This window comes from Neopelma chrysocephalum, unplaced genomic scaffold (assembly GCF_003984885.1).
Source record: "Neopelma chrysocephalum unplaced genomic scaffold, ASM398488v2 Primary Assembly neopelma1_98, whole genome shotgun sequence".
NCBI lineage: Eukaryota > Metazoa > Chordata > Aves > Passeriformes > Pipridae > Neopelma > Neopelma chrysocephalum.
The window spans coordinates 3448118-3464081 of NW_020897761.1; the positions used below are offsets into that span (position 1 = coordinate 3448118).

At 43.2% G+C, this 15964-nt stretch overlaps 1 protein-coding gene across 6 annotated transcripts in view; it reads left to right on the forward strand.

Moving 5' to 3' along the window:
- Positions 1-15964, forward strand: part of PRRC2C (proline rich coiled-coil 2C) — a 68474-nt gene that overhangs the window by 20955 nt on the left and 31555 nt on the right. For 4 of the 6 annotated variants that reach the window (XM_027694589.1, XM_027694591.1, XM_027694593.1 and 1 more), the window contains exons 5-18: positions 1490-1627; positions 3611-3789; positions 4166-4245; positions 5166-5299; positions 5381-5468; positions 5753-5885; positions 6623-6697; positions 7429-8056; positions 8873-9042; positions 9649-9895; positions 10962-11175; positions 11833-14196; positions 14814-15022; positions 15633-15787. In XM_027694589.1, coding sequence (XP_027550390.1) covers positions 1490-1627; positions 3611-3789; positions 4166-4245; positions 5166-5299; positions 5381-5468; positions 5753-5885; positions 6623-6697; positions 7429-8056; positions 8873-9042; positions 9649-9895; positions 10962-11175; positions 11833-14196; positions 14814-15022; positions 15633-15787 — 4814 coding nt within the window. The remainder of the gene's footprint in view (positions 1-1489; positions 1628-3610; positions 3790-4165; positions 4246-5165; positions 5300-5380; positions 5469-5752; positions 5886-6622; positions 6698-7428; positions 8057-8872; positions 9043-9648; positions 9896-10961; positions 11176-11832; positions 14197-14813; positions 15023-15632; positions 15788-15964) is intronic. The other 2 variants (XM_027694592.1, XM_027694590.1) reach the window with 2 other exon arrangements.

Below are 15964 nucleotides of genomic sequence, written 5' to 3' on the forward strand. Positions count from 1 at the left end.
AATTTTTCAACTCAGGCATTGGCTGACAGTTGGGGTTAAATGCTGCCAAAATATCTTTGAATTCCTTAAGTTCTGTCTGAACTACTGGCTGACATTCTGGCTATTTCAGATTAAGAGCTTAAACATAATCAAGGAGATCACTGATGCTGTTACTTTGCCTTTAAAACATTCTTGCTGTTCACAGTGTAGACTTGAGCAGAAAACATTTTTGAAGATTTATAAAACTCATGGATGTTGCATGGCCTGGGATCTGGGAAGGGGCTCCCTTGCCTGGCAGGTCATCTGGTTAGTGTGAGTGGTTTTCAGTCCTGTTAAGAGCAAGTCTTTGGATGCAGCTGCATGGGAACATTAACAGTCAGTGTCCATTAACAAAAGACAAGTTAATGTGATCTGTAGTATGTGAATTCAGTGAAAATGGAAAGATTTCAAGGCAATTTGTAGGCACCAGGATAAACAGTAGCATTTACTGTCATGCCTTTACAAAGTAAAGAGTAAGGAATTTATCCTGTGCTTGACTCCTAATCATGGAAAAAACCCAACCAAAGTCCATTGGCATCCCTGCATTTTTGTTAGGAATGATTCCTTCAGAGTGGAGGGAAAAAGCTTTTCTAGTTGTTAAAAAAAGCATGGCTTGGGGAATGGGGGCTTTTGGATGGCATGTGTTCAGATCCCTTTTTGTGAGTTTGCCCAGTAGTCTCTGTAGGCTAACACCACGTCTCTTTTAGCAGCCAGTAGTAAAGACAGGTATAGGAACAGAGTGTTATTCAGGCTGTTGGAACAGAAATTTCCCCTCAGCAAGATAATCAGTGATTGGGCACTACAGTGCTGCTGATATAGGTCTATCCATTATGTGAATGGAGAGGTGAAGAAGTTGGTGCAAAGTAGATGCCAACAAAACCTTCTACAGAGGAAGACAACCTGTATATTTGACTTCCATACCAGGTACAACAGAAGTCTTAAATTCCAATCTTGAGTTATAATATCAAGGGGTTTTAGAAATCAAGAATGCTGCAGTTCTGGTACTTTTCTCATAAGGTAAAAGCTGTGGCCTTTTAAAGTCCTGAAGATTTATTATTAGAACAGTAATTAATCTTAAAGGCATTGCAGTAACATAGTTGCCCATTCTTGGGTGCACTGTAGTTGTAGAGTGAAAAGGAGGAAACCTTTGGAAGGAGTGGGGGAAAGTGTTTACAGAGCTGAGGAACTTCAGGTACTCCCTGTGTTCCTTGTTCCATTGCCCATTGTTCCTCTCTGGTGCTTCTGGATTTTTCTCAGCCCCAACAGCTGTGATAATTGGTCTAATAAATTAAACGACTCTGATAGCAAACGTGAACACTTTACAAGGATTGCTCTTTACTTATGTGAATTACATTACCAGTAAATGAATGTGGCTTTAACATTCACTTTTGAAGGATGAACAGGCTTCTATTGCTCTCTGAACTGTTTTGTCTACAGAAAGTTGTGACTTTGTGAATATCTTGCTTTGTAGGTCCACCTCTTCCTGTAAATAGTTATTTCCAGCAAGAATTTCCCAGTCTGCCGGCAGCTGGGGATCAGGAAAAGTCAGGTAAAGATAAAGATGCACCTGAAGAGCTCCATGGATCAGGACCCAACCTGCGACCACAAAGTAAGTGTGTGCTGCAAATTTTTGTGTGACTGCATGGATGGGTGTGGAACATATTAGAGGATTAATCGGGCCCTGTACAAAATTGATGAACATATTGTTTTAATCAACACACTCCTGCACTGAAGAAATGGATATTTCAGGTTTTACTCTGCTTTACTGTGTTCCTGAGGTGTGGAAGGTAGTGTGTTTGATCCTTTCACTTTCCATTTTCCCAGTGTAGTCAGTACTCCAGCTGTGCTCTGAGGAACACTTGTTAGTTGCACAATACTGACATTTTCCTTACTTCCAGCTGCTAGTTGTCACAACAGCTAAAATATGTATTTAAAGAACTCTTGTAATATTAACTAATTATATAAGTTGTCATTCGGGTTGTCCCCAAATGGTTAATACTCACAAGAGAGGAGCCTGAAAAATCCTGAAATGAAAGCTTAATCTGCAAGATCCCCAAAGAGTGGAGTGTGCTTTGAAAGGCATTGGCATCTTTGTTTCATGGCTGCAGTGCTCTGACCAGCTGGATCTGTTCAGGCTGTGGGGCATTAGATGTACTGAAAACACCCCATAATGGTGTTGGGTTTGCAGCTCTCAGGGAAGAAGCGTGTATTGCTTCCCCAGATCCTTGTAGTGGGGAGGCATTTGGGATTGTGCTTGTTACCAGTGGAAAACAAGATTCCTTTCTCCCTCAGAAGTTTGCTTTTGATGAGGTTTGGTGGATTGAGGGCCCTGTCCTGCACTGTGGGCGGGACTGTCTTGTACCAGTACAAGGCACAAGGTGAACTGCTTTTAAAGGGTTTGGGCTCTCAGGGAACCATTAACTCCTTTCCATGTTACATGCCCTGGCTGTCCTTCATTTGTTTGTCAGGTCCTGCAGACTGGGGCCGTGTGCCTGTTCAGGTCCTTACTGGATTTTGGTATAAAGAATAAATTGTCAGGAAATTTGAGATCTGTCCAACACCAAATGAGGAGAACAGCTCTGCATGTCAGTCCCAGCCTCCTGCAGGCAGTTACAGTTTTGGGCAGCACTGTACATGCTATATTAAGCCCTTCCTTGGTGTCTGACAGCAGAAAGCTAAACGACTTGGCTAGTACTGCCCCTTTAGCAGCTGTGCTCCCCAGCAAAGATAAGTGCAGGAACTGTAATGGATACTTAGGAGCATAGTTTATCACTCCCTAAAGGGTTTGTGCCTCTAAAGGAATACTGTTTACAGTGTGTGTCTGAATTTCTTTTGGTTCTCATGGATCTGAGAACTGCTGCTGAGTGCTCTGTTTGGGTTTTTTTTTTTTGTCCTGACCCCGTAGTCTGTAGGCAGAAATTCCTAAAAGAATGGGCTGCCTGGCACAAATGATAGGTCATTAAAACCCCTTACTTTTCCTGGACTTTTTGCTAGACATTCACACACAGAAGTACAACCCTAATCACTTCTATTCCATTCTTATCAGGCAGAGATACAAGCCAGACTCTGGATATCTGGTTTCACTTTGGCATATACCTGTGTGTTATCTTTCTTTTTGAGCCGCTGGAGAGTTTCCTGTAGGCCTCTGCTGCTTAGGAAGCTTAATCTTTCCCTTGACAGCATCTTCACACTGAGTCAACAGTGGCCCACTTAGCACAGCTAAATCTGTTTTCCCTCTTGTGCTATAATCAGAATCCTTCCTAAATGGCACTGTGTTTTGGAAGGTAGGGTAGGACAACTAGAGCAGTCCATGAATTTAGAGCTGATCGTTCAGGAGCACAGCTGGACGTAGGGCTGAAGAGGATTAGGAGCAGCTTCTGTTTCCTCAAGTGGTCATGGTATGAAGGTGTGTCTGCACAGATCTCTGTGCCACTGAGAACTGGATGGGAACAGTGTGTTTCTCATCATCCCTGCCTGTAAATCTGTAATATGAAGTCTACTCTGGGTTTTTCTGGTACTGATTCTGCCCATGCAGATGCAACTGGTTGGAGAGAAGGGGGTACTGAGAACAACTCTCCTGATTCTCCAACAGATCAAGAAGCTAAGGCTCTGGGACAGGAAGATGGCAGTGCTACACCAGCAGAACAAAACGATGGCCAGAAGGCAGGAGACAAGAGGGATGTGCGGTTGCCACAGGTCCCTCAGCCCAAGCTGAATGGGCAGCAGCAGCCACCCCTCTCATCTCAGTACAGAGCAATGATGCCACCTTATGTAAGTGATGGCTGCATGAACAGTTTTAAGCAGCAGGAATTGATTATTGGCTGGTGTTATTTCCTTATGCCCCTTTCTCTTCCCTCCTTGGAACACTCAGCAGTTCTGCTGGAAGGGTGGGATTGAAACCAGCACCTTAGAGGATGTGGCTACCTGTTGCTGCTCCTGCTGTGCCAAGTTTGAACTTGTCAGGACTTGATTAACACTTGTAATCACGTTGGTGCCCTGATGTCACACACTTCTGATATTAAGCAAACTGTCTTTTGAGTGAAAAGTCATACTTTACTTCCATTGTGATTCTTTTTATGCTCTCAGTATGCTTAATGCAATTATACTTTTTTTTAATGAATGACTCCTATTTTTAAAACTTTTTTAGATGTTTAATCAGTATCCTAGAATGGCATATCCTCCTTCCATGCAAGGTCCAACAAGATTCCCCAATTCTGAGCCTAGCAGGTGAGAAACCTTATAAATGTTTGTTGTGTGGGTATGAACTCAGGGACTTAGTTTAAAAAAAATAAAGAAATTTGCACTGTCTCAATGATGATTATACACTGCATAAGAACTGCCCCTGGTTAGTCTCCCAAGTTTGGCTTGTGTGGAGCAGTGCCATGGAGGGATTTGTGCCTGACAACTGAACTGCAAAGCTTGAGGAAATTCTGCACATTACAGGGTTTTTGATTTGTAAGAGCAAGAGTCACTTGGGGTTATGTTTGAAATTTCAACCAGTATTTTGCCTGTAAAAGGACTCTTCCATTGTTACAGTGAAAGGAGTTAATTCCTGGTTCTCAAATCTAATGTGTTACAAAATTAGTTTTCCTCCTTCTTGTGCATTTTTCCATAGTTGAGGAGGACTGTGCACATGCATGAGGAAATAGGGGGTCTGGCGGGCAGTAGGATACAAACTGACAGTTGATCCATGATTGGGATCCAGGAGGAGGATACGAGGGTTGAGAGGGATGACTGGGAGAACTTGAGTATAGGAGTAGGAAGATGGTACAGAATCTTTGACAGTGGGAAAGCATGAAAATATAAAGAAATATCTCCAGGGTGGATAAATGGGTGTTGAGAAGGATACCAGATCTATGCAGTGTGTTATGTGAAAGCTACAAGGTGTGTTGTTTTCTGCTGTCAGCCGATGTTTGAGTTGTTTGTGAAGTGTGCAAGCAAGGCTGTGGCATCCAGTGTTCCTCTTTCACAAAGAGGTGGTGTAGCAGTAATTTGAATTGTGGTAGTCACACATGTAGAGGAGAGTTCACATTTATACTGTGTTTGAGAGAACAGTGCTGTATATTTCAAATAACTGTCATACAGGTTGACCTTTTATCTAGTCATTTGTGGATAAATAGTGGCCTTTGTTTCTGTCTCTTTTTTAGAGGCCCAAGGGGAAGAGGCCCACCTTCCTGGTGTTCAGAACCCATTGAACGCCCATCCATTCTTAGCGCTAGTGAACTCAAAGAACTTGATAAATTTGATAATCTGGATGCTGAGGCTGATGAAGGTTGGGCAGGTAAGAACATCAGATGAATGGTCTGCTATTTGTACATGGAATGTTTCTGAAAGATTAATTGAACATTTGTTTGCGCATCAGGTGCTCAGAGTGAGGTGGATTACACCGAGCAGTTGAACTTCAGTGATGACGACGAGCAAGGAAGTAGTCAAAAAGAGAAGGAAAGTGGGTGAGTTGGTATTGCCAATTGGGTGTGAAATGTCACTTAACTAGCCTAGCTTTTGGAAAGACTGAATGAAACTAGTGCAGGTACTCGTTGCAATAACATTTATTCCAGTAATTTAATACTGTATTAAATTGCAGGACTGCCTGCAGACTCCAGTCAGCTGGGTGTGTAGTAGGAATTATCCTTGCTCTGGGCAACCTTTGCTAAGAACCATTGAGGCTAGAAGATAAATCACTAAATACCTGTTTGGAGTACACATTCCATTTTTGTTATTTCTTTGCACATAGTGATGAACAAACACCATCAAAAGATTCCAAGAGTCCTGATGACCAGAAGGAAGCAGAAGAACAGACAAGTGCTAAGTCTGCCACCCAGGTTTCCACAGCAGCAGCCAAAGGGTCTTATGGCAAGCTTGATCAGGTTTGTGCACTCTTCTCTTCAGCTCCTCTGGCAGCAGCCTTGTCAGGAGAGTCCGACTCAGGTGTCTTTCCAAACTGTCAGGTCAATTAAGGCTATGAACATGAGTGAGGGCAACTTTGCTGTAATGTGAGCTCAGTTCTCACATCTCAGGCCAATAGATTTTATACAGATTGCCGTAGAATTCATCAGCTCAGCCATTTTTGGTTTCCTCTGGTAGGGGAAGGTTGGCAACCACCTCAGTTTATGCCTGTTACAGCCCTATTTAATTTTTTTCCCCAGGTGTCATGAAGTGAGTGTTTTAAGGTCTCTCAAAACACCTTAAAACACTCATTTCACAACATCAGGAAAAGCTACTGCTGGCTTTGAAAATTACCTAGAAATATTTCTTCTTGACGCCGTAATAATGATGATGGAGGAACTGGGATTGGTTTTACTTACATTTTCTCTGTATATAAAGATCACATTGTTTTTTAAGGGTTGATGCTACATTGAATCTGAGGAAAAACAGTGCACTGACATAAACTCTGACATTTGGATACGTGAATTCTTAAGTTGTTTAGCTCTCAGTACAAAAAGTGAAAGTGATTTTGCCTTTGTTTTGCATGCAGATTTCTATTGAATGCAGATACCTTATTAGGTGTAGTATCTTAAAGCAGTAGAAAATAATAAAAGTAAAATTTGTCAGTGTGGCTGTGGTTATGAGCTTGCTTAATCCTGGTACCTGTTTGATCCAGCAGGATCGAGGTCCACCACAGCCTTCTATACATGAAAGAGGTGGCCCTGCTCTTCCTCCAAAATCTATTCTACCACCGGTAAGGAAGGTTGAAATTGTCCTTATTTCCTTGAGTTAAATTCTTTAATGCTTTCTTTAATGTTGTGGCAGAGAGATTTAGACTAAAAAATGTAAAAATATGCCTCAAATAACAGTAAACCTTTCCTTTAACAAGTAAAATGGTCATAGTGCCTGGGGACAGTAGGGATGAGACCCTAGCACATCCATGATGCTAATTGTGTAAAACAGCCCCATCTTGTAAGTAGCATGTGAATGGACAAGAATTTCAAAAGCTTTTAATTATCCAGCCCCAGTTGGGAACTAGAGAGGACAGGAGCATGGGAACATTGCTGAGGGCTGACTGCCAAGACAGATGGGGAGATGAAGTCCCAAATGAAATGTGAACTAAAATCTCTGTTATCCTGAGCTACCTTGAAATTCTTTGGCTCCTTGGGGAATTTTTGTCTGAGATTTTCCCTGAGTCTCTGAGATTTAGAGCAGCCTGTAACCAAATCTAAAAGTTGTTTGTCATCTTTGCTACCACTTTGCCTTGAGGATGGTGAGGAGAGGTGACGTGAGCCCAGCTGAATCTTTACATCTCCTTTCTGAGCTCAGGTTGTGAGAGTCTGAACTGGATCAGGAAGATGGGGGCTTACTTTTCCTTCCAAGTCTGTGCTGTGCAGACACATGTGCTGACAGATAGTTAAATGCAATATTTCAGCTGACTGTTGATGTAACACGTGTTCAACCTCACTGGTTTTTGTATTGCAGCACCCTCCTCCCCCTGATCGCCAGATGGGAAGGCAGGGACCCTTTCCCCCTAAACCAGTACCAGATGAAGATGAGATTTGGAAGCAGAGGAGAAGGCAGCAGTCAGAGATCTCGGCTGCGGTTGAGCGGGCCCGTAAGCGGAGAGAAGAGGAAGAAAGGAGAATGGAAGAACAGCGGAAAGCAGCTTGTGCTGAAAAGCTCAAACGGTTAAATGAGAAATTCGGCTGTGTGACAAAACCCTCCCGGGAAGACCCTCTGAAGGAGAGAGAAAGGGAGCGCGAGAGGGAGAGGGAAAGGGAGCGGGAGAGGGAAAGGGAAAGAGAGAGGGAGAGGGAAAAGGAGAGGGAGCGGGAGAGAGAGCGAGAAAAAGAGAGGGAGAAGGAAAAGGAAAAAGAGAGGGAAAGGGAGAAGGAAAAAGAAAAAGAAGAAAAAGAGAAACTGGATAAGGCAAAAGAACAAGAAGTGGAGAAAGAGAAAGAAAAAGAGACGGAGAAAGAAGAGAAGGAGAATGAGAAAGAGAAAGAAGAGGAGAAACCAGCACATGAGGTTCCTGAGCCTGTAGAACCTGTGGCAACACCTGTAGCAGAAAAACAAGAAAGTGAAACCAAGAATAACAAGGAAGAAAAAGGTATCCTTGCACACATGTAGGAGTTGTCCTTCTTAAAGCTGAGTCACAGAGCGTAGTTGTAGTCTAGAAGTCTAATTTGCATACCTAATTAACCTAATGCATCTAGACCATTTATTTCCCGGCACATTACATCTGATAACTGTCCTTTGAGCTAGACCTGTTTGCCCAGCTCATCAAAAGATTAGGGAATAAAATAGGTTCTGTGATTTGGGCTGGACTTTGAGGAATACAGATAGAAAAGTAAGCTTTCTTCTCTTCCTAAAGAAGAGTGAGCCACCCGTGTTGCTTAAAAAGCAATGCAAATTATTTCAGCTATTTTGTTCTTTCAGCAAGCTGAGAGAAGTGGACACAATGGGCAGCTATTGAAACATGGTACATTTTTTGTAGTGGAACTTGAATGCCACAACAGATCCGTTAGACTATGCTTAGTAAGGTTATGTTATCCTTTAAATGGATAAAATTAATTCTAAACCAAGCCTTGGTTCATAAAAAAAAGTTGATTCAAGTGCACTGTGGTATCGTTGATACACCCCTTCTTAAATCACATTGTAGGTACAGCCTAAATGTCAGTGGTTGATTACCCAGTGTATTTGAGTTTAAAAGGGACACTGAGAGATCTGTTAACAATAGTGGTCTCTTTGAGGGGTTGTTCTTGACTTTTTTATTTTGCCTTTATTGGTTTTGGAAACTGAGCCTGTGACGTTAGAGAAGGCAGACGTTTTAGGACAACATTGTTTATCTGACATTGTGGTGAAATTGTCGTCGTTTTAAGATTCACTCTTGTCTCCCACGTGTGGGGTTTTTGTTGTTTTTCAGAAGATCAAGCAGTCTTTACTCGACAAGACAGTGGTCGGAATGAGAAAGAGGTTTCACAGGTGACTCATGAGAGTGAGCCGGATTCGGGATCTCAGCCTCGTCCTGCTGTTTCCTCAGGCTATTCTAAACAGTTCCAGAAATCACTGCCACCAAGATTTCAGAGGCAGCAGGTAATGAACCAGTTCATTAGAAGAAGGAAGCTCATTTAAAGAATGTCTTCTACTTCATTCTGAGTAAGAACATGACCATAGGAGTTTCAAAAAGCTTAAGTTGTTGGTTTCCAGCTTCTGTAACATCCATGGTATTGGCAGGAATTGCATGAAACACTTCTTGAACCTTCAAGGTACAAAAGTGAGCAGAAGGCAAGAGAGGTTTTAAAACTGGCTTTAAATGGCATTGTGCTGTGGTTGCCTGTGGAACCTGGGGTCTGATGACTGATCATTGTTTCTGCAGCTTTTCCTGAAAGGGTTTGACACTCACAAATGTGAGTTGAACTTGGGTCCTGTGGTCTGAAGAGCTCTTTGCATTAATGACATGCATGAAGTATAGGTTGTTCTGTGTCTCAGCTGGACACCAGTAAAGCTGTAGCTATTTTAAACCATCCAGTCTGGTTTTCTCCTTTTTCTCCTGGTTCATCTTGATGAATGTTTACAATTAACTCAGAAATGCTTAGTGTCCTTGAGATAATTGTACTACTTGTTTACAAGGGTTATTTGGGTTCTACTCAAGTCTTCATCTTAACAGAAAGTCCTGTAATACTGTTTTCTGTTGTGCAGGAGCAAATGAAGCAGCAGCAGTGGCAGCAGCAGCAGCAAAGTGTCCTTCCACAGTCTGCTCCCTCCCAGCCTTCGAGTGGCCCTGTCCCACCTCCCCAGCACAGACCCCTTTACCAGCCCATGCAGCCACATCCTCAGCATTTGGCTTCCATGGGCTTTGATCCACGGTGGCTCATGATGCAATCCTACATGGACCCACGGATGATGTCAGGAAGACCTGCAATGGACATGCCTCCCATTCATCCTGGTAAATCTGGAAGCATTTCTTTGGCTGTTGAATTTACTTGGTTTTGAAAGAGAAGTCTTTCCCTGGCCACACTTTGTTTAGTGAATGGGTGGGTTTTTAAGCAGAAACCTACATAATTTTATTGTTTGAGACAAAATAGATTTTAATCATATGTGACTAAAATTATAGTCATATGAGACTGTATCCCTTTGACTATAAAGTAAAATCAAACTATCACACTGCAACCATGTTAGTGACAGTTAAGATGATTCAGAATGTCAGCATAAACCTCTACTTTGTTACAGATAGTAAAGCTGGCATGAGTTAGGTTGAACTGAGAGAAAGAGTGTATTTACCATTTGTGTTTCATTACGTGTTAGCACTTGGCAGTACATTGCTTTCTCAAAAACCCATGACATTTTGTTACTTTTATATGACATACTAGCAACTCCATAGTCTTAATAAGTTTGTGGTTTCAGGTTCCTGGCACTAAAAAGTCCTTTTTAATTTGTGGAATGGCCATCTGATTTGCAGTTAGGAAAGCTGATTGGCATAAATAATTGAAGTCTATCATGTAATGTAACAGAGATACCTGCCCAACTAATGAGCAAGGGAATGGATATCCTCAGTGAGTGCAGGGAATGAACAGAGAAATGGCAGGCTGAGCAAAGTCAGTCAAAACTACAGAATGTCTTTAAAATGTTACAAAAGAAAGAGAGCTGGAGTCCTTAATGGAGTACAAAAAATCACCTCTGTGTATGCTCATCTTGCCTTTTGCCATTGAGATCTTACAGCAGAAACTTCATCCATGAAGGTCTGCAGACCTAGTTCTCCCCATTATAATGAAAGCAGACAGATTTTTCCTTTTGTTGGTCCATGGGGTATGAGTGTTGAGTATGATTTAGTCATTCCGAGGTCAGCTGGCACTGAATAGAGGTTTGGTTTTGACAATGGAGGGTCAGGAAAGGAGAGTGGAGGGGAGAGAATACCATTGCTTTGTACCTCCTGGTAGGCTTTGTTTGTATTGAGGTGGGTTTCTTTGCTATTGTTAAACTTGTTTCAATTGTTGAGCTTAACTCTGCCTCAGGAATTATGCCTCCCAAGCCACTGATGAGAAGAGAGCAGATGGAGGGCTCAGCAGCTGGCTCGGATTCGTTTGAACACATGGCTCGCTCGGCAAGGGAGCACACTGTACCTCTGTCAGAGCCCCGCATGATGTGGGGGTCAGACCCCTACCCCCACACAGAGTCTCAGCAATCTACTTCTCCTCCCAAAGTGCTGGAAGAGCCTGACGACTTGAGGTAAGGCCTGAGTTATGTGCCACTGCACGTCACCTCTCCGAGTCACACAAACTCACACATTTGGCTGTGTAACGTGTTGCAAACACAGTTTAAACTGACTGGGTTGTGGCTGCTCTTCACACACAACTTGAAAGGGGGATGCAGTGTACTTGGTACTGTTGTATGGAACTGAAGGCACCCCTGCTCTGTAGTCCAGCGTAGAAAGACAATTTACCTCTTGTTTAGGACCCTTAGCCTAATCTGATGAATGGTGATTGCCATATTTTGAATTTTTAGTTTTGTAGAACACTCCTGCAGTGTTTGTCCTTTTCTCCATCTGCTCTCAGTTCTTCCCATATTAGAGAACTTCTGTCTAATGTATATTTGTTTCAAAAGTGGTGTGTTAAGTACAAGTGGTATAAAGCAGGACAGTCACTTCTGACCTTTCCTGCTTGATGGATGGTCAGGAAAGCTTTTCCTCTGTGTCTTAAAAGTATTCAAAAATTCTTTTTGCTCTGTTGCTGTCTGGGCAATACTTGGGGGCTTCATTTAAAATTATTGCCTGTTACTTCCTAGAACTGATATAAATCCTTACTAGAAAATGATTTGATTTGTGAGTATATGTACGAGTAAATTTTTTCCCCCCCACACTAACATTCTTAATTGCTTTCTGCTTAGGTCTGAAGCACACTTGGAACAAGAAAGAGTTGCTGTCCCTGCCAGTGCTTATCCTGTAGAACACAACCAGTTGGACTCTCATCCAAAGACAGAATTCTTCAGAGAATCAGGAGAGGTAGAGGTACAGAAATTCCCAAGCAGGCCTTTGGAAGATGTACAACCTCTCCAGACTGACACACCGAACACAGCAGTTAATTTTGAAGGAGTGAATGAGAAGGTTACACGTAGCTCTCCAGAAGAATTGGTGCCTGTGGGGGAAAGTCACTCTTCCCTAAAGAGGAGCATTTCCCATGGTTCAAGTCACTCTCTAAAATCAGAAGACCAGAGGAATGAAACAGCAGCAAATATCCCTAAATTAAATAACAGGCCTATTGAGACAAAGGAGACAATTGAGAGACTTGAGATCAAACCGAAAAAAGAAATTTTGATCAATAATAGAACATCAGAAGGACCAAAACCTGAGAAAACTTTCAAACCTAAGTCTGAAACAAGATGGGGTCCTAGGCCAGGTTATGGCAGGAGAGATGAGGGCGGTGATAGACCAGTCAGAAGATCAGGTCCTATTAAAAAACCTGTGCTTAGAGATATGAAGGAAGAGCGTGAGCAGAGAGAAGAGCGTGAGCAGAGAAAGGAAAAAGAAGGAGAAAAGACAGCTGGTGAAAAAACAAGCAAACCTGAAAAAAGTGACAAAAAGGAAGCACCTCAAGTGCCACTGCCTCAGGCTGAGCCAGACAGATCCTCCTCCAGCAGCGCTCCTCTGGCTAAGAAGATAACCCAGGATGCTGCTCCAACCCCAGCGAGCCAGGAGGGCAGCCAGCCCGAGCCTGCAGCTAAGGCTGTGGTGCAGCCCCCCACGCCCCCAGTCCAGCAGCAGCTCCCAGCTGCCCAACCGGCCACTCCCCAGCTTCCCCCGGCCATCCCTGCCCCACCACCCGCTCCGCTGGTGGCACAGCCACAGCCCCACACGCAGCCACCTGCTCCTGCTGCCAAGGAGGAGAAGCAGCCTGAGAAGGTGGTCAGCAAGGAGGTTGTGGAGAAACCACGCTTAGAAACCAGGCCAGTAAAGAGAGAGCCTGGCTTACCACCCAGGACATACTGGAAAGAGGCCAGGGATAGAGACTGGTTCCCAGATCAGGGATACAGAGGCAGAGGTCGCGGTGAGTATTATTCCAGAGGCCGTAGCTACAGGGGTTCTTACGGAGGGCGTGGTCGGGGCAGTAGAGGCCATAATAGAGAGTACCCACACTACAGAGATCCTAAGCCTAGAACAGACCATGTGCCTTCAGGGCCTGTTAGACAAAGAGAAGAGAGTGAAACTCGTAGTGAGAGCTCTGACTTTGAGGTAATCCCGAAGCGGCGGCGCCAGCACGGTTCAGAGACGGACTCTGACAGCGAAGTGCACGAGAGCGCAAGTGACACGCTGCTGTCAGACAAAGACAGTGTCATCAAGGGCAAGCATCCGAAAAGAGAAGAAAGAGCTGATGGCAAGAAGCCTCCAAAGCCTCTGTCATTCAAACCCGAGAACAATATCAGAGTAGACAACAGATCTCTAGAGAAAACATACATAAGAGATGATGACAACAAACCCAAACCAGGATTTCTCCCTAAAGGGGAGCCTTCTAGACGAGGCAGAGGGGGAATGTACAGGCGTGGTGGCCGAGATCCTGGTGGGCGTCCTCCACGTCCATCCACAATCAGGAGACCAGCCTACAGAGACAATCAGTGGAACCCAAGGCAAACAGAGATCATTAAACCAGAAGATGGGGAGCCTCCAAGACGGAATGAGCATTATGGTCCTATACCAATTGATAAAAGACCTCCAAAATTTGAGAGAAAGTTTGATCCAAATAGAGAGAGGCCACGAAGACAAAGGCCTGCTCGGCCTCCAAGGCAAGATAAACCACCACGCTTCAGGCGCCTAAAGGAGAGAGAGGCTGCATCCAAGATAAGTGAGGTGGTAACCAGCTCATCAACAAGTGCCACAGTTACTAGTGCAGTTACTGAGCCCTCCAACCCTGCTCTGGATGTGTCAGGAAGTAAGACACCAGACTTGTCCAACCAGAATTCTTCGGATCAGGCAAATGAAGAGTGGGAAACAGCCTCAGAAAGCAGCGACTTCAATGAGAGGCGGGAGAGGGATGAGAAGAAAACGGCAGATGCGGCAGCACAGGTGGCTGCAAAGGCAGGAGAAAACGCCGGAGCTCCAAAAAGGGAAATAGCCAAGAGAAGCTTCTCTAGTCAGCGGCCGGGAATAGACCGTCAAAACAGACGGGGCAACAATGGGCCAGCTAAACCAGGGAGGAATTTCTCAGGGCCCAGGAGTGAAAGGCGGAGTGGTCCTCCTCCCAGAAGTGGGAAAAGAGGGTGAGTACCAGCTCCTGTGAGGAACCACATGTGGTTATGGCCTTCTGTTGACCTCTCGTGGTTTAAAATCATAAGCAGTTAATTTAGATTTGTAGACTGATAGAAAAGACACTAAGACTAACACATACACCCATGGCTCTGTACTTTCTATTTTTTCTGTTTGTATACAGACACTTAGAACCTGAAGGTGAGAGCAGAGTGTTCTTGTATGCACAGTGCTAAAAATGCCTAATTAAAAAAATGGCAGTGCTGTTTCTGACTCGAGCTATGATTCTAGAGATTTGGATGAAAGCAGAAATGTTCATGTGAGCAGTTTTGCAGTTAATATATAAATTGCTGCATTGCACTTTAGTTCAATCACCTAACACAGACAAGCATGTTGAGAAATGCTTGTCATTTAGATTAAATTTTATTTTCCTGTATGCTAAGTTTGATGGGAAGTTGGACAGGGCATTTGATATTTCCCCAAAACAGCTTTTGCTGTTGAGCTTCTCATTGAGGAGCTGAAACTAAAAGTCTGGATCCTACTAAGAAGTTGCACAGTAGACTCTTACAGCCCTACAGAGGGATATGAATGTTCTCTGTGGCTTAATTTTTGAATTTCTTTTCTAATACAGGCCATTTGAAGAGCAGGCAGCACCTGTGCCTGGTGTTGACCCCGCCAATGGCAGCTCTGTACATCAGGAGGACGGAGGTGCTGCTGCTGCAGGACAAAAGAGCACCAAGGATGCAAGTGGCAAAAAGAGAGAAGAACCGAAGGCTGGTCCGAAGAAGCCTAAGGAAAAAGTGGATGCCTTGTCTCAATTTGATCTTAATAATTACGCAAGTATGTATTGCTAATATGCTGATAATTTTTGGTAGTTCTGCTAGTTTTGTTGCATATAGAGCTAGATGTTTGAAAACTTAAAAAAAAGGGTGATGTTTTTAGAACACCAAAGTAATTGTATACTTGAGCATTGCTACCTTTGTCATATCTAATTAATGTGTGTGCCTTTAAAAGTTGGCAAATGTCATTGTATGTTATTATGTACAGATAAAAACAATTTTCTACAATCATCTAATCTTGAGTTTGTCATTCATACTGTTCTCCACCACATTCCATAATTTAGTTAACCTTCATAAGTAAAGGCAGGGGGATGTCACTGATAAGCTTAGAGCTAATATCCAGGAAGGTTTTTTATTATTCATTATTATGTTTTAGTTCATATTTCCTGGAGAATCTAGTACTGGTGCCTCTAGTTTTCAAGTTCTTAAATATTAACTCCTTGTCTTCAAGCACAGCAGCAAAGCACTTGGCAAGCAGAAGTTTGCCATTGATCAGGGCTCCCATCTGTGTCTGTGGGGCAGTAGCTTCCACTCTAAAGCCAATTTTGGCTTGGTGCATTGCACCTGAAGCTGTTAAAACAGCAGCATCTATACCTTTCCTTTTCCTATAGGTGTTGTGATCATTGATGATCACCCTGAAGTGACAGTAGTTGAAGACTCCCAATCTAACTTGAATGATGATGGTTTCACAGAAGTGGTGTCTAAGAAGCAGCAAAAACGCTTGCAAGATGAAGAGCGCAGAAAGAAGGAAGAACAAACAGTGCAGGTACAAGACCAGCATTTATAGTGGGGAAAATGCTACTTGCAGTACTGGGAATGTTGTTAAAGTGTGCAGAATCTTCCTTCCAAAGAAGCTGTATTTCCTCCATATAAATATAACTAAATAGTTACATTTAATATTAAAGTTGTTCAGATTTAGTAAATAAAATTAATGTTCATTTAG